At 49.8% G+C, this 20,318-nt stretch overlaps 3 protein-coding genes and 1 non-coding gene across 4 annotated transcripts; 1 reads left to right on the forward strand and 3 right to left on the reverse strand.

Moving 5' to 3' along the window:
- Window positions 1-1,266: 1,266 nt before the first annotated feature.
- On the reverse strand, window positions 1,267-2,301 carry LOC126101396 (polycystic kidney disease protein 1-like 3). The gene has a single exon (XM_049912060.1). The coding sequence runs from the start codon at window positions 2,299-2,301 to the stop codon at window positions 1,267-1,269; it is 1,035 nt and encodes a 344-aa protein (XP_049768017.1).
- Window positions 2,302-4,200: 1,899 nt separating this feature from the next.
- On the reverse strand, window positions 4,201-4,716 carry LOC126101397 (uncharacterized). The gene has a single exon (XM_049912061.1). The coding sequence runs from the start codon at window positions 4,714-4,716 to the stop codon at window positions 4,201-4,203; it is 516 nt and encodes a 171-aa protein (XP_049768018.1).
- Window positions 4,717-6,158: 1,442 nt separating this feature from the next.
- Window positions 6,159-7,898, reverse strand: LOC126101398 (uncharacterized). The gene is made up of 2 exons (XM_049912062.1): window positions 7,332-7,898; window positions 6,159-6,803 (listed from the first exon to the last, which is right to left on the reverse strand). The coding sequence occupies exons 1-2, from the start codon at window positions 7,896-7,898 to the stop codon at window positions 6,159-6,161; spliced, it is 1,212 nt and encodes a 403-aa protein (XP_049768019.1).
- Window positions 7,899-18,642: 10,744 nt separating this feature from the next.
- On the forward strand, window positions 18,643-18,717 carry Trnat-ugu (transfer RNA threonine (anticodon UGU)). Its single transcript has one exon. It is a non-coding gene; the product is annotated as a tRNA-Thr (tRNA).
- The last annotated feature ends 1,601 nt before the right edge of the window (window positions 18,718-20,318 follow it).

Here is a 20,318-nt window from a genome sequence, read left to right on the forward strand (position 1 = left end):
GCTCCTAGTGGGGCCACTGCATTATAGAGGTGTGCTCCAAGTGGGGTCACTGATTTCCAGAGGTATGCTCCTACTGGGGAAACTGCTTTCTGGAGGTGTGCTCCTAAAGGGGACACAGCTTTATGGAGGTGTGCTCCTAGTGGGGCCACTGCTTTCCAGAGTGTGCTCCTAGCGGGAACACTGCTTTCCAGAGGTGTGGTCCTATTGGGAACACTGCTTTATAGAGGTGTGCTTCTAGTGGGGACATTGCTTTCTGGAGGTGTGTTCCTAGTGGGACCACTGAATTATAGAGGTGTGCTCCAAGTGGGGATACTGCTTTCTGGAGGTGTGCTCCTATGGGGTCACTGCTTTCTGGAGGCATGCTCCTCGTAGGGACACTGCATTTCAGAGGTGTGATCCTAGTGGGGACACTGCTTTCTGGAGGTGTGCACCTAGTGGGGCCATTGCTTTCCAGAGGTGTGCTCCTAGTGAGGCCACTGATTTCCAGAGGTATGCTCCTACTGGGGAAACTGCTTTCTGGAGGTGTGCTCCTAAAGGGGACAACGCTTTCTGGAAGTGTGCTCCTAGTTGGGAAACTGATTTCCAGAGTGTGCTCCTAGTGGGAACACCGCTTTCCAGAGGTGTGGTCCTAGTGGGAACAGCTTTCCAGAGGTATGCTTCTAGTGGGGACACAGCTTTCTGGAGGTGTGTTCCTATTGGGGCCACTGCTTTCCAGAGGTGTGCTCCTAGTGGGGTCACTGCTTTCTGGAGGTGTGCTCCTAGTGGGGCCTTTGCTATCTGGAGATGTGCTCCTAGTGGGGACACTGCTTTCTAGAGGTGTGCACCTAGTGGGGCCATTGCTTTCCAGAGGTGTGCTCCTAGTGAGGCCACTGATGTCCAGAGGTATGCTCCTACTGGGGAAACTGCTTTCTGGAGGTGTGCTCCTAAAGGTGACAAGGCTTTCTGGAAGTGTGCTCCTAGTGGGGAAACTGATTTCCAGAGTGTGCTACTAGTGGGAACACCGCTTTCCAGAGGTGTGGTCCTAGTGGGAACAGCTTTCCAGAGGTGTGCTTCTAGTGGGGACACAGCTTTCTGGAGGTGTGTTCCTAGTGGGGCCACTGCTTTCCAGAGGTGTGCTCCTAGTGGGGTCACTGCTTTCTGGAGGTGTGCTCCTAGAGGGGGCACTGCTTTCTGTATGTGTGCACTTGTGGGAACATTGCTTTTCAGAGGTGTGCACCAAGTGGGGTCACTGCTTTCTGGAGGTGTGCTCCCAGTGGCAACATTGCTTTATGGAAGTGTGCTCGTAGTGGGGACACTGCTTACTGGAGGTGAGCTCCTAGTGGGGACACTGCTTTCTATAGGCATGCTCATCGTAGGGACACTACTTTTCAGAGGTGTGATCTTAGTGGGGACACTGCTTTCTGGAGGTGTGCTACTAGTGGGAAAACTGCTTCTCAGAGGTGTGCTCCTAGTGTGGTCACTGCTTCCTGGTGGTGTGCTCCTAGTGGGGACACTGCTTTCTGGAGGTGTGCTCCTAGTGGGGACACTGCTTTCTGGAGGTGTGCTCTTAGTGGGGACACTGCTTTCCAGAGGTGTGCTTCTAGTGGGGTCACTGCTTTCCTGAGGCATGCTCCTCATAGGGACACTGCTTTCTGGAGGTGAGCTCCTAGTGGGGTCACTGCTTTCTATAGGCATGCTCCTCGTAGGGACACTGAATTTCAGAGGTGTGATCTTAGTGGGGACAGTGCTTTCTGGAGGTGTGCTACTAGTGGGAACACTGCTTTTCAGAGGTGTGCTCCTAGTGGGGTCACTGCTTTCTGGAGGTGTGCTCCTAGTGGGGACACTGCATTCTGGAGGTGTGCTCCTAGTGGGGACACAGCATTCTGGAGGTGTGCTCCTAGTGGGGAGACTGCTTTCTGGAGGTGTGCTCCTAGTGGGGTCACTGCTTTCTGGAGGTGAGCTCCTAGTGGGGTCACTGCTTTCTACAGGCATGCTACTCGTAGGGACACTGCTTTTCAGAGGTGTGATCACAGTGGGGACAGTGCTTTCTGGAGGTGTGCTACTAGTGGGAACACTGCTTTTCAGAGGTGTGCTCATAGTGGGGTAACTGCTTTCTGGAGGTGTGCTCCTAGTGGGGACAATGCTCTCTGGAGATGTGCTCCTAGTGGGGACACTGCTTTCTGGAGGTGTGCTCCTAGTGGGGTCACTGCTTTCTGGAGGCATGCTAATCGTAGGGACACTGCTTTCTGGAGTTGTGCTCTTAGTTGGGACACTGCTTTCCAGAGGTGTGCTTCTAGTGGGGTCACTGCTTTCTGGAGGCATGCTCCTCGTAGGGACACTGCTTTCTGGAGGTGTGCTCCTAGTGAGAACACTTCTTTTTAGAGGTGTGGTCCTAGTGGGGTCACTGCTTTCTGAAGGTTTGCTCCTAGTGTGGCCATTGCTTTCCAGATGTGTGCTCCTAGTAAGGCCACAGATTTCCAGAGGTATACTCCAACTGGGGAAACTGGTTTCTGGAGGTGTGCTCTTAAAGGGGACACTGCTGTTAGTAGGTGTGCTCCTAGTCGGGCCGTTGCTTTCCAGAGGTGTGTGCCTAGTGGGGACAGTGCTTTCTGGAGGTCTGCTCCTAGTGGGGACACTGCTTTCTGGAGGTGTGCTCCTAAAGTTGAGGTTTGCTCCTAGTGGTGTCACTGCTTTTTGGAGGTGTGCTCCTAGTGGGAACATTGCTCTCTGGAGCTGTGCTCTTAGTGGGGACACTGCTTTCTGGAGGTGTGCTCCTAGTGGGGTCACTGCTTTCTGGAGGCATGCTCCTCGTAAGGACACTGCTTTTCAGAGGTGTGTTCCTAGTGGTGAAAGTGCTTTCTGCTGGTGAGCTACTAGTGGGAACACTGCTTTTCAGATGTGTGGTCCTAGTGGGGTCACTGCTTTCTGGATGTGTGCTCCTAGTGGGGACACAGCTGTCTGGAGGTGTACTCCTATTGGGGACACTGCTTTCTGGAGGTGTGCTCCTAGTGGGGTCACTGTTTTCTGGAGGCATGCTCCTCGTAGGGACACTGCTTTCTGGAGGTGTGCTACTACTGGGAATACTGCTTTTTAGAGGTGTGGTCCTAGTGGGGTCACTGCTTTCTGGAGGTGTGCTGCTAGTGGGGCCATTGCTTAACAGAGGTGTGCTCTTAGTGGGGTCACTGCTTACTGGAAGTGTGCTCCTAGAGGGGACACTGCTTTCTGGATGTGTGTACTTGTGGGAACACTGCTTTTCAGAGGTGTGCTCCTAGTGGGGTCACTGCTTTCTGGAGGTGTGCTCCCAGTGACAACATTGCTTTCTGGAAGTGTGCTCCTCGTGGGGACACTGCTTTCTGGCGGTGAGCTCCTAGTGGGGTTACTGCTTTCTATAGGCATGCACCTCATAGGGACACTGCTTTTCAGAGGTGTGATCTTAGTGGGGACAGTGCTTTCTGGAGGTGTGCTCCTAAAGTGGACGCTGCTTTCTGGAGGTGTGCTCCTAGTGGGGACACTTCTTTCCAGTGAGTGCTCCTAGTGGGAACACTGCTTTCCAGAGGTGTGGTCCTAGTGGGAACACTGCTTTCCAGAAGTGTGCTTCTAGTGGGGACACTGCTTTCTGGAGGTGTGTTCCAAGTGGGGCCACTGCTTCCCAGAGGTGTGCTCCTAGTGGGGTCACTGCTTTCTGGAGGTGTGCTCCTAGTGGGGTCACCACTTTCTGGAGTCATGCTACTTGTATGCACACTGCTTTTCAGAGTTGTGATCCTAGTGGGGACAGTGCGTTCAGAAGGTATGCTACTAATGGTACCACTGCTTTTCTGAGGTGTGCTCCAAGTGGGGACACTTCTTTCTGGAGGTGTGTTCCTATTTGCTACACTGCTTTCTGGAGGTGTGCTCCTAAAGGGGACACTGCTTTCTGGATTTGTGCTCCTAGTGGGGACACTTCTTTCCAGAGTGTGCTCCTATTGGAACAATGCTTTTCAGAGGTTTGCTCCTAGTGGTGTCACTGCTTTCTGGAGGTGTGCTCCTAGTGGGAACATTGCTTTCTGGAATTGTTCTCCTAGTGGGGACTTTGCTTTCTGGAGGTGTGCTCCTAGTGGAGCCGTTGCTTTCCAGAGGTGAGCGCTTAGTGGGGACAGTGCTTCCTGGAGGTGTGCTCCTATTGGGGACACTACTTCTGGAAGGGTGCTCCTAGTAGGGCCATTGCTTTCCAGAGGTGTGCTCCTAGTGAGCCACTGATTTCCAGAAGTATGCTCCTACTGGGGAAACTGCTTTCTGGAAGTGTGCTCTTAAAGGGGACACTGCTTTCTGGAGGTGTGCTCTTAGTGGGCCCATTGCTATCCAGAGGTGTGCGCCTAGTGGGGGCAGTGCTTCCTGGAGGGGTTCCCCTGGTGGTGACACTCTTTTCTGGAGGTGTGCTCCTAGTGGGGCCACTGCATTATAGAGGTGTGCTCCAAGTGGGGTCACTGATTTCCAGAGGTATGCTCCTACTGGGGAAACTGCTTTAAGGAGGTGTGCTCCTAAAGGGGACACAGCTTTCTGGAGGTGTGCTCCTAAACTGGACGCTGCTTTCAGGAGGTGTGCTCCCATGGGGTCACTGCTTTCTGGAGGCTTGCTCCTCGTAGGGATACTGCAGGTCAGAGGTGTGATCCTAGTGGGGTCACTGCTTTCCGGAGGTGTGCTCTTAGTGGGGCCTTTGCTTTCTGGAGATGTGCTCCTAGTGGGGCCATTGCTTTCCATAGGTGTGCTCCTAGTGAGGCCACTTATTTCCAGAGGTATGCTCCTACTGGGGAAACTGCTTTCTGGAGGTGTGCTAATCGTAGGAACACTGCTTTCTGGAGTCTTGCTCTTAGTGGGGACACTGCTTTGCAGAGGTGTGGTTCTAGTGGGAACAACTTTCCAGAGGTGTGCTTCTAGTGGGGACACAGCTTTCTGGAGGTGTGTTCCTAGTGGGGCCACTGCTTTCCAGAGGTGTGCTCCTAGGGGCGTCACTGCTTTCTGGAGGTGTGCTCCTAGTGGGGACACTGGTTTCTGGAGGTGAACTCCTAGTGGGGTCACTGCTTTCTATAGTAATGCTCTTCGTAGGGACACTGCTTTTCAGAGGTGTGATCTTAGTGGGGACAGTGCTTTCTGGAGGTGTGCTCCTAGTGGGGATACTGCTTTCTGGAGGTGTGCTACTATTGGGGACACTGCTTTCCGGAGGTGTGCTCCTAGTTGGATCACTGTTTTCTGGAGGCATGCTCCTCGTAGGGACACTGCTTTCTGGAGGTGTGCTCCTATTGGGAATACTGCTTTTTAGAGGTGTGGTCCTAGTGTGGTCACTGCTTTCTGGAGGTGTGCTCCCAGTGGCAACATTGCTTTCTGGAAGTGTGCTCCTAGTGGAACACTGCTTTCTGGAGGTGAGCTCCTAGAGGGGTCACTGCTTTCTATAGGCATGCTCCTAATAGGGACACTGCTTTTCAGAGGTGTGATCTTAGTGGGGACAGTGCTTTCTGGAGGTGTGTTACTAGTGGGAACACTGCTTTTCAGAGGTGTGCTCCTAGTGGGGACACTGCCTTTTGGAGGTGTCCTCCTAGTCGGGCCGTTGCTTTCCAGAGGTGTGCGCCTAGTGGGGACAGTGCTTTCTGGAGGTGTGCTCCTAGTGGGGACACTGCTTTCTGGAGGTGTGCTCCTAAACTGGACGCTGCTTTCAGGAGGTGTGCTCCTAGTGGGGACACTACTTTCCAGTGTGTGCTCCTAATGGGAACACTACTTTACAGAGGTGTGGTCCTAGTGGGAACACTGTTTTCCAGAAGTGTGCTTCTAGTGGGAACATTGCTTTCTGGAGGTGTGTTTGTAGTGGGGCCACTGCTTCCCAGAGATGTGCTACTAGTGGGGTCACTGCTTTCTGGAGGTGTGCTCCTAGTGGGGTCACTGCTTTCTGGAGGCATGCTGCTTGTAGGCAAACTGCTTTTCAGTGGTGTGATCCTAGTGGGGACAGTGCTTTCAAGAGGTATGCTACTAATGGTAACACTGCTTTTATGAGGTGTGCTCCTAGTGGGGACACATCTTTCTGGAGGTGTGTTCCTATTGGGTACACTGCTTTCTGGCGGTATGCTCCTGAAGGGGACACTGCTTTCTGGATTTGTGCTCCTAGTGGGGACACTTCTTTCCAGAGTGTGCTCCCATGGGAACACTGCTTTTCAGAAGTTTACTCCTAGTGGTGTCACTGCCTGCTGGAGGTGTGCTCCTAGTGGGAACATTGCTTTCTGGAAGTGTGCTCCTAGTGGGGACGCTGCTTTCTGGAGGTGTGCTCCTAGTGGGGACACTTCTTTCCAGTGTGTGCTCCTAGTGGGAACTCTGCTTTTCAGAGGTGTGTTCCTAGTGGGAACACTGCTTTCCAGAAGTGCGCTTCTAGTGGGGACACTGCTTTCTGGAGGTGTGTTCGTAGTGGGGCCACTGCTTCCCAGAGGTGTGCTCCTAGTGGGGTCACTGCTTTCTGGAGGTGTGCTCCTAGTGGGGTCACTGCTTTCTGGAGGCGTGCTCCTCGTAAGGACACTGCTTTTCAGAGGTGTGATCCTAGTGGGGACAGTGCTTTCTGGAAGTGAGCTACTAGTGGGAACACTGCTTTTCAAATGTGTGCTCCTAGTGTGGTCACTGCTTTCTGGAGGTGTGCTCCTAGTGGGGACACTGCTTTCTGGAGCTGTGCTCCTTAAGTTGAGGTTTGCTCCTAGTGGTGTCACCGCTTTTTGGAGGTGTGCTCCTAGTGCGAACATTGCTCTCTGGAGCTGTGCTCCTAGTGGGGACACTGCTTTCTGGAGGTGTGCTCCTAGCGGGGTCACTGCTTTCTGGAGGCATGCTCCTCGTAAACACACTTTTTTTCAGAGGTGTGATCCTAGTGGGGACAGTGCTTTGTGGAGGTGAGCTACTAGTGGGAACACTGCTTTTCAGATGTGTGCTCCTAGTGTGGTCACTGCTTTCTGGATGTGTGCTCCTAGTGGGGACACAGCTTTCTGGAGGTGTGCTCCTATTGGGGACACTGCTTTCTGGAGGTGTGCTCCTAGTGGGATCACTGTTTTCTGGGGGCATGGTCCTCGTAGGGACACTGCTTTCTGGAGGTGTGCTACTACTGGGAATACTGCTTTTTAGAGGTGTGGTCCTAGTGGGGTCACTGCTTTCTGGAGGTGTGCTCGTAGTGGGGCCATTGCTTAACAGAGGTGTGCTCCTAGTGAGGCCACTGATTTCCAGAGGTATGCTCCTGCTGGTGAAACTGCTTTCTGGAGGTGTTCTCCTAAAAGGGACAATGCTTTCTGGAGGTGTGCTCCTAGTGGGGAAACTGATTTCCAAAGTGTGCTCCTATTGGAAACACTGCTTACCTGAGGTGTGGTCCTAGTGGGAACAGCTTTCCAGAGGTGTGCTTCTAGTGGGGACACAGCTTTCTGGAGGTGTGTTCCTAGTGGGGCCACTGCTTCCCAGAGGTGTGCTCCTAGTGGGGTCACTGCTTTCATTAAGTGTGCTCCTGGAGGGGACACTGCTTTCTGGATGTGAGCACTTGTGGGAACACTGCTTTTCAGAGGTGTGCTCCTAGTGGGGTCACTGCTTTCTGGAGGTGTGCTCGTAGTGGGGACACTGCTTTCTGGAGGTGAGCTCCTAGTGGTGTCACTTCTTTCTGGAAGTTTGCTCCTAGTGGGGTCACTCCTTTCTGGAGGCATGCTCCTCGTAGGGACACTGCTTTTCAGAGGTGTGATCCTAGTGGGGACATTGCTTTCTGGAGGTGTGCTACTTGTGGGATCACTGCTTTTTAGAGGTGTGCTCCTAGTGGGGTTATAGCTTTCTGGAGGTGTGCTCCTAGTGGGGACACTGCTTTCTGGAGGTGCGCTCCTAGTAGGAACACTACTTTCTGGAGGTGTGCTCCTAGTGGTGTCACTGCTTTTTGGAGGCATGCTCCTCGAAGGACACTGCTTTCCAGAGGTGTGCGCCTAGTGGAGATAGTGCTTTCTGAAGGTGTGCTCCTAGTGGGGACACTGCTTTCTGGAGGTGTGCTCCTAAAGTTGAGGTTTGCTCCTAGTGGTGTCACTGCTTTTTGGAGGTGTGCTCCTAGTGGGAACATTGCTCTCTGGAGCTGTGCTCCTAGTGGGGACACTGCTTTCTGGAGGTGTGCTCCTAGTGGGGTCACTGCTTTCTGGAGGCATGCTCCTCGTAAGGACACTTCTTTTCAGAGGTGTGATCCTAGTGGGGACAGTGCTTTCTGGAGGTGAGCTACTAGTGGGAACACTGCTTTTCAGATGTGTGCTCCTAGTGGGGTCACTGCTTTCTGGATGTGTGCTCCTAGTGGGGACACAGCTTTCTGGAGGTGTGCTCCTAGTGGGGACACTGCTTTCTGGAGGTGCACTCCTAGTAGGAACACTACTTTCTGGAGGTGTGCTCCTAGTGGTGTCACTGCTTTTTGGAGGCATGCTCCTCGAAGGACACTGCTTTCTGGAGTTGTGCTCTTAGTGTGGACACTGCTTTCCAGAGGTGTGCTTCTAGTGGGATCACTGCTTTCAATAGGTAAGCTCCTCGTAGGGACACTGCTTTCTGGAGGTGTGTTACTAGTGGGAAGACTGCTTTCTGGAGGTGTGGTCCTAGTGGGGCCATTCCGTTCCAGAGGTGTTCTCCTAGTGGGCCCACTGATTTCCAGAGGTATGCTCCCACAGGGGAAACTGCTTTCTGGAGGTGTGCTCCTAAAGGGGACACTGCTTTCTGGAGGTGTGTTCCTAGTGGGGACACTGCTTTCCAGATTGTGCTCCTAGTGGGAACACTGCTATCCAGAGGTGTAGTCCTAGTGGGAACACTGCTTGCCTGAGGTATGCTTCTAGTGGGGATACTGCTTTCTGGAGGTGTGCTCCTAAAGGGGACACTGCTTTCTGGAGGTGTGCTCCTAGCGGAGTCACTGCTTTCTGGAGGCATGCTCCTTGTAAACACACTTTTTTTCAGAGGTGTGATCCTAGTGGGGACAGTGCTTTGTGGAGGTGAGCTACTAGTGGGAACACTGCTTTTCAGATGTGTGCTCCTAGTGTGGTCACTGCTTTCTGGATGTGTGCTCCTAGTGGGGACACAGCTTTCTGGAGGTGTGCTCCTATTGGGGACACTGCTTTCTGGAGGTGTGCTCCTAGTGGGATCACTGTTTTCTGGGGGCATGCTCCTCGTAGGGACACTGCTTTCTGGAGGTGTGCTACTACTGGGAATACTGCTTTTTAGAGGTGTGGTCCTAGTGGGGTCACTGCTTTCTGGAGGTGTGCTCGTAGTGGGGCCATTGCTTAACAGAGGTGTGCTCCTAGTGAGGCCACTGATTTCCAGAGGTATGCTCCTGCTGGTGAAACTGCTTTCTGGAGGTGTTCTCCTAAAAGGGACAATGCTTTCTGGAGGTGTGCTCCTAGTGGGGTCACTGCTTTCTGGAGGCATGCTCCTCGTAAGGACACTTCTTTTCAGAGGTGTGATCCTAGTGGGGACAGTGCTTTCTGGAGGTGAGCTACTAGTGGGAACACTGCTTTTCAGATGTGTGCTCCTAGTGGGGTCACTGCTTTCTGGATGTGTGCTCCTAGTGGGGACACAGCTTTCTGGAGGTGTGCTCCTAGTGGGGACACTGCTTTCTGGAGGTGCACTCCTAGTAGGAACACTACTTTCTGGAGGTTTGCTCCTAGTGGTGTCACTGCTTTTTGGAGGCATGCTCCTCGAAGGACACTGCTTTCTGGAGTTGTGCTCTTAGTGTGGACACTGCTTTCCAGAGGTGTGCTTCTAGTGGGATCACTGCTTTCAATAGGTAAGCTCCTCGTAGGGACACTGCTTTCTGGAGGTGTGTTACTAGTGGGAAGACTGCTTTCTGGAGGTGTGGTCCTAGTGGGGCCATTCCGTTCCAGAGGTGTTCTCCTAGTGGGCCCACTGATTTCCAGAGGTATGCTCCCACAGGGGAAACTGCTTTCTGGAGGTGTGCTCCTAAAGGGGACACTGCTTTCTGGAGGTGTGTTCCTAGTGGGGACACTGCTTTCCAGATTGTGCTCCTAGTGGGAACACTGCTATCCAGAGGTGTAGTCCTAGTGGGAACACTGCTTGCCTGAGGTATGCTTCTAGTGGGGATACTGCTTTCTGGAGGTGTGCTCCTAAAGGGGACACTGCTTTCTGGAGGTGTGCTCCTAGCGGAGTCACTGCTTTCTGGAGGCATGCTCCTTGTAAACACACTTTTTTTCAGAGGTGTGATCCTAGTGGGGACAGTGCTTTGTGGAGGTGAGCTACTAGTGGGAACACTGCTTTTCAGATGTGTGCTCCTAGTGTGGTCACTGCTTTCTGGATGTGTGCTCCTAGTGGGGACACAGCTTTCTGGAGGTGTGCTCCTATTGGGGACACTGCTTTCTGGAGGTGTGCTCCTAGTGGGATCACTGTTTTCTGGGGGCATGCTCCTCGTAGGGACACTGCTTTCTGGAGGTGTGCTACTACTGGGAATACTGCTTTTTAGAGGTGTGGTCCTAGTGGGGTCACTGCTTTCTGGAGGTGTGCTCGTAGTGGGGCCATTGCTTAACAGAGGTGTGCTCCTAGTGAGGCCACTGATTTCCAGAGGTATGCTCCTGCTGGTGAAACTGCTTTCTGGAGGTGTTCTCCTAAAAGGGACAATGCTTTCTGGAGGTGTGCTCCTAGTGGGGAAACTGATTTCCAGAGTGTGCTCCTATTGGAAACACTGCTTACCTGAGGTGTGGTCCTAGTGGGAACAGCTTTCCAGAGGTGTGCTTCTAGTGGGGACACAGCTTTCTGGAGGTGTGTTCCTAGTGGGGCCACTGCTTGCCAGAGGTGTGCTCCTAGTGGGGTCACTGCTTTCATTAAGTGTGCTCCTGGAGGGGACACTGCTTTCTGGATGTGAGCACTTGTGGGAACACTGCTTTTCAGAGGTGTGCTCCTAGTGGGGTCACTGCTTTCTGGAGGTGTGCTCGTAGTGGGGACACTGCTTTCTGGAGGTGAGCTCCTAGTGGTGTCACTTCTTTCTGGAAGTTTGCTCCTAGTGGGGTCACTCCTTTCTGGAGGCATGCTCCTCGTAGGGACACTGCTTTTCAGAGGTGTGATCCTAGTGGGGACATTGCTTTCTGGAGGTGTGCTACTTGTGGGTTCACTGCTTTTTAGAGGTGTGCTCCTAGTGGGGTTATAGCTTTCTGGAGGTGTGCTCCTAGTGGGGACACTGCTTTCTGGAGGTGCGCTCCTAGTAGGAACACTACTTTCTGGAGGTGTGCTCCTAGTGGTGTCACTGCTTTTTGGAGGCATGCTCCTCGAAGGACACTGCTTTCCAGAGGTGTGCGCCTAGTGGAGATAGTGCTTTCTGGAGGTGTGCTCCTAGTGGGGACACTGCTTTCTGGAGGTGTGCTCCTAGTGGGGTCACTGCTTTCTGGAGGCATGCTCCTCGTAAGGACACTTCTTTTCAGAGGTGTGAGCCTAGTGGGGACAGTGCTTTCTGGAGGTGAGCTACTAGTGGGAACACTGCTTTTCAGATGTGTGCTCCTAGTGGGGTCACTGCTTTCTGGATGTGTGCTCCTAGTGGGGACACAGCTTTCTGGAGGTGTGCTCCTAGTGGGGACACTGCTTTCTGGAGGTGCACTCCTAGTAGGAACACTACTTTCTGGAGGTGTGCTCCTAGTGGTGTCACTGCTTTTTGGAGGCATGCTCCTCGAAGGACACTGCTTTCTGGAGTTGTGCTCTTAGTGTGGACACTGCTTTCCAGAGGTGTGCTTCTAGTGGTATCACTGCTTTCAATAGGCAAGCTCCTCGTAGGGACACTGCTTTCTGGAGGTGTGTTACTAGTGGGAAGACTGCTTTCTGGAGGTGTGGTCCTAGTGGCGCCATTCCTTTCCAGAGGTGTTCTCCTAGTGAGCCCACTGATTTCCAGAGGCATGCTCCCACAGGGGAAACTGCTTTCTGGAGGTGTGCTCCTAAAGGGGACACTGCTTTCTGGAGGTGTGTTCCTAGTGGGGACACTGCTTTCCAGATTGTGCTCCTAGTGGGAACACTGCTATCCAGAGGTGTAGTCCTAGTGGGAACACTGCTTGCCTGAGGTATGCTTCTAGTGGGGATACTGCTTTCTGGAGGTGTGCTCCTAAAGGGGACACTGCTTTCTGGAGGTGTGTTCCTAGTGGGGACACTGCTTTCCAGAGTGTGCTCCTAATGGGAACACTGCTATCCAGAGGTGTGGTCCTAGTGGGAACACTGCTTTCCTGAGGTATGCTTCTAGTGGGGACACTGCTTTCTGGAGGTGTGTTTCTAGTGGGGCCACTGCGTTCCAGTGGTGTGCTCCTAGTGGGGTCACTGGTTTCAGGAGGTGTGCTCCTAGTGGGGTCTCTGCTTTCTGGAGGCATGCTCCTCGTAGGGACACTGCTCTTCAGAGGTGTGACCCTAGTGGGGACAGTGCTTTCTGGAGGTGTGCTACTAGTGGTATCACTGCTTTTCAGAAGTGTGATCCTAGTGGGGTCACTGCTTTCTGGAGGTGTGCTCCTAGTGGGAACATTGCTTTCTGGAAACGTGCTCCTAGTGGGGACATAGCTTTCTGGAGGTGTGCTCCTAGTGGGTTACTGCTTTCTGGAGGCATGCTCCTCGTAGGAACACTGCTTTTCAGAGGTGTGCTCCCAGTGGTGTCACTGCTTTCTGGAAGCATGCTCCTTGTAGGGACACAGCTTTCTGGAGTTGTGCTCTTAGTGGGGACACTGCTTTCCAGAGGTGTGCTCCTAGTGGGGCCAGTTCTCTTCGCAGGTGTGCTCCTAGTGGTTACACTGCTTTCCAGAGGTGTCCTGCTAATGGGGACATTACTTTCCAGAGGTGTGCTTTTAGTGGCAGCTTGAATTGACCAACGAGAATGTGCATGTTAGGTTCCTCTTATATCCAAGACCATTTTATATTCTAAATTTTACATTTCATTGGCATATATCTGTAGATAGTAGAAGTAATTCACTTCATTTGCCAGTACTCCAGAATGAAACAGCAACAAGGCATCGGTAATGAATGCCCCATATGGCACAGTAGTGAGTCATTAGAATGAGAAGAGAAAGTAAGCCATGAGAAGGAGTCTTGTTTGGTTGTCGATACATATGGGAACCGCAGATATTCACGTTTAACACCCCGAATCTTATTAATTAAATATTAAAGTGCATGTTGGGCACATCATATACTAGGAGGAGGCCTCGTGTTCAGAGCTTTAATACGACAAAACAACTAAGCTGTAAACCAGTTAAAACATTAAACAAGTGAATATTGATAAACTGTCAATGATTTACGTACATCGATTTCGCCACTCGGCAATGGGATGTAATCTGTATCTAGTTGCCTTAACCATACTCTGGGTTTTTAGTAATTTTTGCGACTAATTGTTTCGACTGCCAACGACCTTCCCGCGTTGATAACACTGATTTACGTTAGGTCAAAGTTAAGCACGGTCGGGCTTGGCTAGCGCTTGGATGGGTGACAGTGCTGTCCGCCGAGCTCTGTTGGGAAGCGCGGTGCACTCAGACCTTGTAAGACAAATTGAGTAGCTACTTGCTTGAGAAGTAGCGGTTCCTGTCACTAAAAATTACACCTGCCAAGAAAGCGGTATGCTGATCACGTGGCCCTCCACATTCATATCCAGTGATGCCTATGGGCTGAGGATAACATAGCAGTCGGTCAGTTTCGTTGGGGTGTTCCGAGACCTGCTCGCACAGAGTTAAATTAACTTTAGCTAAACTGTTTCGACTACTTCATTGCCAAGCTTGACCATGGTCGATAATAAAAACTCTGCAAGTGCATCCCAGTAATTGTTTATAGTGGGTTAGCTACTTGCACTTTCAATTATCACTGATCGCCTGCTTTCAAGTTCTAAAAAATCCAATGCGCTACAAGAACTTCATCAAAGGAGAACGCTGATGAGAGATTCATAGAAAAGAGATTGGAGGAAATCCGACGCACCAATTCATTTACGTAATCCAGGAAAGGGTTAACATAACTTCTGCAGTCTCTTGTCTGAAAGCATGACCCATTATACTGTACATCACCTGTACTACTTTCTAGGGACTCGTGGATAAACTGAGAAACTTTTATGCAGTTATGTTACTCATGGAGTGATCTTGCATGCTCATGAGTTTGGTGGTCTGAGTGCCTCAATGTGTGAACATTCTTGGTAGAGCTCGGAGTTTGCAGAATCCGCGAGTTTGTCAGCAGCCCTCGATGGGGCAGGAGGTAAGTTGTGGACTCTGTGGTATGGAGGCATGTTGTGCGTTTCAGGTTTGAAGTTTACTATCCAGATTCGCTTAGTATGAAAAGCTTAATACAATTTGCAAGTATGTTCGTACGTACTTGATGAGTTATTTCTAATAGTATAGACGTTCGTTGCTTCTTGATATGTGCACATGTGACTGGTTTTAAGTGGTTTCGTCTGATATGAGCTTTTGGGTTGCTGCATACGATGTTTGCCGGAAGGGACAGCTGTTAAACTTTCAGTTGCGTTACTTCCGAACCACGTTTTTTCCAGCTGTTACATTGCTTCGTTATAATGTAGCTTTCAGTTATCCTGGCATGGGACGCCACATATAATGTGCCCTTTCATTGTAAACTGTTCATACTCTTTCCGTCTTTTAAAATCCAGCATGTGAAGCCACAGATAATATAAAAAGTTTTTATTTGTCCTGACATCTGTTATATAATGCTCAAAATGGTTCAAATGGCCCTGAGCACTATGGGACGTAACTTCTGAGGTATCAGTCCCCTAGAACTTAGAACTGCTTAAACCTAACTAACCTAAGGATCACACACATCCATGCCCGAGGCAGGATTCAAACCTGAGACTGTAGCGGTCGTGCAGTTCTAGACTGTAGCGCCTAGAACCGCTCGGCCACTCCGGCCGGCTATATAATGCTATTGAAAGAGTCTGTTACATGTTGACTTTTACTTCTGATCGCTGCAAATCACAATTACTCAGGTAAATACGCGTATAATCTGCTGTGGGCTAAGTTTAAGAAGTTGGTGAACTCAGCTTGAGTACTTAGATCTTCCTTTGAAGTTATTTCGTTGAAAGTAATTAAACGAAACAGAAGACCTACAATTACAACTTTTGAGTTATCACTTACTATTTACAATTCGTTGTTTTGACACCCTTACCATTGATTGTATCACATTGCTTCGCTTTGTTCATCACTTCGTAAAAATTAAGCTGATTTAATAATTTCCTTATTCAATAGTCTATATTTCAGAATGTTGTCTCAATGTCTGTACAGCACTCTCACATCATTTTCTGTATGCGCTCTCACGTCCAACCCTTCTCCGGTCTCTCTCCGGTTCTGTTGTGATGCTGCCGATGCCGCTGTGGCGACCCGCCCTCTCCCCCCCCCCCTCCCCCTCCTCAACCCGCTCAGCGTTTTAGCTGCCGCACATCGCTCGCTCTGCTTTCCACCGATTACATCTTACGACTTCAAATGATGTGCCAATGAGCACAATATTCTTCTAAATACTCTATTATTTTTGAAAGCGTTTTTTCTTATCAAGCTTCTGTATAAAAATTAGGTTCGTTCAGGGTAGTTTATTTATCTACACATTAGTTTTTGTTGTTCAGCAATTAATAAAAAATTGAGGCGACCCACCCCGATCTCCGTGCGTGCAGCTGCGTACTGCAGCTTTCGATGATCACGTATTAATAACATAATAACATTTTAGCATTGTTTCGCTGGTCAAAAGTGATGTTGGCAAGCCTTATTAAGAAGAGCCGATGAGTGTAGCTGTGCCGACATTTGATCCTTTGATCCGGAACTTGATTACCGGTGCTTTTTTTTTTTTTTTTTTTTTTTAGATCATCAGTCTTCTGACTGATTTGATCTGGCCCGTCACAAATTCCTCGCCTGTGCCACCCTCTTCATCTCAGAGTAGCACTTGCAACCTACGTCCTCAACTTTTTGCAGGATGTATTCCAATCTCTGTCTTCCTCTACAGCTTTTGCCCTCTACAGCTCCCTCTAGTGCCATGGAAGTCATTCCCTGATGTCTTCATAGATGTCCTACCATCCTGGCCCTTCTCCATGTCAGTGTTTCCCACATATTCCTTTCCTCTCTTATTCTGCGCTGAACCTCCTCATTCCTTATCCTACCGGTCCACCTAATTTTCAACATTCGCCTGTAGCACCTCATCTCAAATGCTTCAATTCTCTTTCTGTTCCGGTTTTCCCACAGTCCATGTTTCACTACCATACAATGCTGTGCTCCAAACGTACATTCTCAGAAATAGCGGTGCTATACGTTGCATAATTTGACTCGTGTACCACACATCGGTCACTACACATGGATTTCGGCAGCTCGACTTCGCACTTTACGATACCATCTCTGAGGCTACCCCAACTGGCTTTTGCTTGAGCAACTCTCTGAGTTCATAGCTCCGCAAACCAAAATTCGTCATTTACGTCGACTGCCAGTCGGACCACCACCATTGACTCGCAAGTCGCCGATGTGGCGTCAACTAAAGAGGACTTGCAATACGGTGGCCGAACTCCCTCGCATGGGGCCTCCCGGCCAACAATGCCATACGATCATCATCGTCATCATCATCATCAACCACTTGAAAACACATTTCAGACAATCTCATGTGGCGTGAGATCTAACGTGGAAGTGGAACGGGAGGTGTCGAGTTTCAACCTTCGAAGATTTGACACACGTGGAAAATTAGTTAAGTGCCGTTCGGTTTCGGCAACATATTACGCATAGTGAACCAGTACGATGCAAGACCACTTTCTACGTCATAGGCTGAGCGAAGAAGATGCCATATTGGATTACGGCTTACAGAGCTAATCAGAACTATGAATATATATTTTCATATCTTTGACGCATTAAAGGTTTTGGTGCGATTTGTTATCACAAAATGTCAGGAAACGGTACGTTGATGCTTAAAAACTATAACATGTCTGTAATTGTTTGCCTGGATGCCTTTCGTTCTGGAGGGGGAGAGGGTCTACTGATCCCCAACTAGTGAAAAGATCACTGCCCATCATCGCCTTAATCATATATACAGTGTGTTTCCGTAAGAGCAAGCAAAAATGTAACAGGACATAGAAAATGCTCCACTGAGAAATTCGAGGTAGGCAGCGTGGGATCGGAGAAGCCATTTTAAGGAGACATGGAAGTAAACTTGTCTACAGCTTTGTCTAGTATTACTGTTTTCCAGTTTTTTACAACTAACATGGTGTAGCAGCACCACCGTTCAGGATAGGGAAAGTTAGTTTTGTGCGATATTCGGAGCACGAGTTACAGATAGGTGCGTGCCAGATTATAGTAAGTTACGCAGGCCAGTTGTTGCGAAGGCAAACAGAGGCCACAGGGGCGTAGAACTGCCAGAGGGGGCGCACACAGCAGTTTCAATGGCGCAAGTCACAGGCAGAAGAGGGCCACTGGTCAACCTAAGTGTTATGCATATGCGACACGAAGCGACGTGCTTGGCAAAACAGAGGCGCACAGCTGAGTATAAATAGGTGCTGTTTTCTAACGATATTCAGTCAAGTGTGGCAGCTCTCCTGCATGGCGGGGTGCGTCACACCGCCGGGCTACATGCAGCAACAGCTGGGGCGACAGCGTCCCAGTCCTTGGCGGGTTGTTGGTTCGACCCTCTGAGGCCGATGCCGGGTCCACAGCCAGCAAGTGGCGGGCCACTCTTCGGCTCGCTACTGCGGGCAGTCGTCTCAGCTCCCGACAGATGCTGGAGACTTCCGAGGCGAGGGCCGCAGATTTGGACGCCGGATCACGGGTGGTTGTTGCCGCCACGTTCTCTGTTATGTCAGCAAGGAAGAGGCAGCATATGGGCCAGCCTATGGCGCCCAATGGAGCAGCGCAGTGTCTTCGTGGACAGTGGCCACTGAGTCGGCTGCTGGTGCAGCCATCCTGGCGTAATCGGAACTCTGCAGCTGGCGTACAAGGTCGGCACAACTCAACGTTCCGTTGCACAGGCCGCTGGGGTGCTTCCTCAGCATTGCGGCGCCCTGTGACGCAGACTGAGGTGAATGGAGCACTGTAGTGGAAACAAATAAATCATTTGGAAAGTTCTCGTCGAGTTTCAATACGCAACATTTGACGTCTGATACCACAACAACGTGAACAAACTTATACTTACAGTGCTGTTTATTTACATATACATTCTTTATTTCCCGCAATGAAACAAAGAGACAGGCCTGATTACCAGGCAGTCATGATGCAGGTTGTGTTTCCTCTTTCTTGTCCGTAAGGGTGCTCATGGTATTTACATTGGCCCATGACAGAACGTACTATGAATCAACGACAGGCCCATTCATACTCAGTGCTGTTCAGAGAACTACAGCACAATGTGATGAAGCAGTACCGGTACGGTATTTCGTGGTCGCCGGATTGGAAGGGGAGGTCCTATTCCATGGCCTATGAAGTCACCTGATTATTTCCCCTTGATTATTTCCTATGGAGATATCTAAAGTTACTTGTGTATGAGACAACAGTGTGTACGGAGATCGAATTAGTTGCTAGAATTGTAGCTGCCTGTGATGTGATTCAAAACACATCACGGATATTTGTCAGAGTGTGTTAGAATCTTGTTCGCCGATGCCATGCTTGTATAGAGGTTGATGGCCGTCAGTTTCAGCAAATGAAATGATAATTAAATGGACACCCTAGCTGCAAACAGGCGTTGAAACGCACTATCCTCTGTGCCTGCGGTGGCTCAGATGGATAGAGCGTCTGCCATGTAAGCAGGAGATCCCGGGTTCGAGTCCCGGTCGGGGCACACATTTTCAACATGTCCCCAATGAAGTTCATCAACGCCTGTTTGCAGCTAGGGTGTCCATTTAATTATCATTTCATTTCTAGCAAAGCTGCATGGTCATCCACGGTAACTGTTCTTTCGGGAACAGATACTACCGTCATATATAGTTTCAGCAAATTCTCTAAGACACACTACAAATTGTGCATTCATTGTGTCAGTGATGATATTTGCAGTCAACTAATATAACTAAAAAACCCACAACAATGTGATTTTATTCCTGTTATCTCCCTACCTTCAGATTGTTCAGTGGAGCATTCTCTACATCCAGTTAAATTTTTGCACGGTCCTATGGAAACACAGTGTATATGGTGTCTGTCGTTTCGGAATGTGTTAATAGTCGGTGTTCGTGGCCACATCGTTGATCTATTTCTTTTGGAACTGTGAATTTCGCATTTCTCAGTTATGTTTGGAATGATTGTACGTATCATAGCAGATACCCGGTTATTGAAGGGAGACTCTTTTATGTTGAGTTTGATTGGTTTGTGTTATACTTGAGGTCTTCTATTAATTGTTTTAGTTAAGATTGTTGTAGTTGGTGGTCGTCTTGTGCAGACAAGCTCCTGTGGGTGAAATTGTTAGTGGCGTGCGGTTGCATTTTGTTCCATCGTCGCTGTTACTACAATAGCCTTTGCTTCGCTGTTTTGGCGAGTGTTCACTGTTGTCTCAAGGAAACAATTTGTTAGTGAAAAAGAGATGCTATTGGGAGTGCTGCTGCCAAGACTGAGATTCTGTGGATTCATTTGGACACCAAGCGCCTCGAATTAACTACGTACTTTGCGTGGTAGGTCATGTGTCACTGTCTACGTGGAAAAAGGTCAGTGTTGTCCAAATCAAATGCGAGGTGCTAGCACGGCGAGTATGCTGAATGCTGTAAGGGTATTCTACAATGACGTTTTACACACTTGTGCGAGAATGTGATTACATATTTTACACACGAGCGCATATCGTGCAAGATGTTATTGTATTTAGGATTGTTTCCCTTTCGGGCACCGCACGCGCGATAAAAGAGGAGGGTTTTGCCCATGAGCATTAGTTATCGTGAAGGTATTAGACGTCCAATGAATTCCATTGACAGATACCAGGAAGTGTGTTTATGGCCTCAGTAAGAGTGAGCAAAAAACCGAAGATTTTGTACCGTAATTCTTATAATGTGCAGACTGCGTGTCGTTGCTGTGTTCTTTTTTACTTTATTGTTATTTTAACACCTTGTACAGAAGGTGGGCCGGCAGCGGCAATTTTACGCCGCTCTTCGGCCACAGACAGTAGAAACAAGGAAGACACAGAAAAACAAAACATAATGGTGGACGAAAAACAGTAGACACATGAGTAAAAAACACGGAGCCGTTCACAGGTGTAGTAAAATAAAAAACGGTCAGCACTGTACACGAACACTGATGACTGAGATGACACACCTGAACGAAGGAGCGTGGGCGCTGAAGACACTGAACCACTAACACGACGGCACACACACACACAGAACCGATGGCGATGATCTCCGGTGCGCGAATGTTCACTTAACGTGTACGAGTCCGGGGACCTGCCAAAAGGGGAAAAGGTGGGAG

This window comes from Schistocerca cancellata, chromosome 9 (assembly GCF_023864275.1).
Source record: "Schistocerca cancellata isolate TAMUIC-IGC-003103 chromosome 9, iqSchCanc2.1, whole genome shotgun sequence".
Taxonomy (NCBI): Eukaryota; Metazoa; Arthropoda; class Insecta; order Orthoptera; family Acrididae; genus Schistocerca; species Schistocerca cancellata.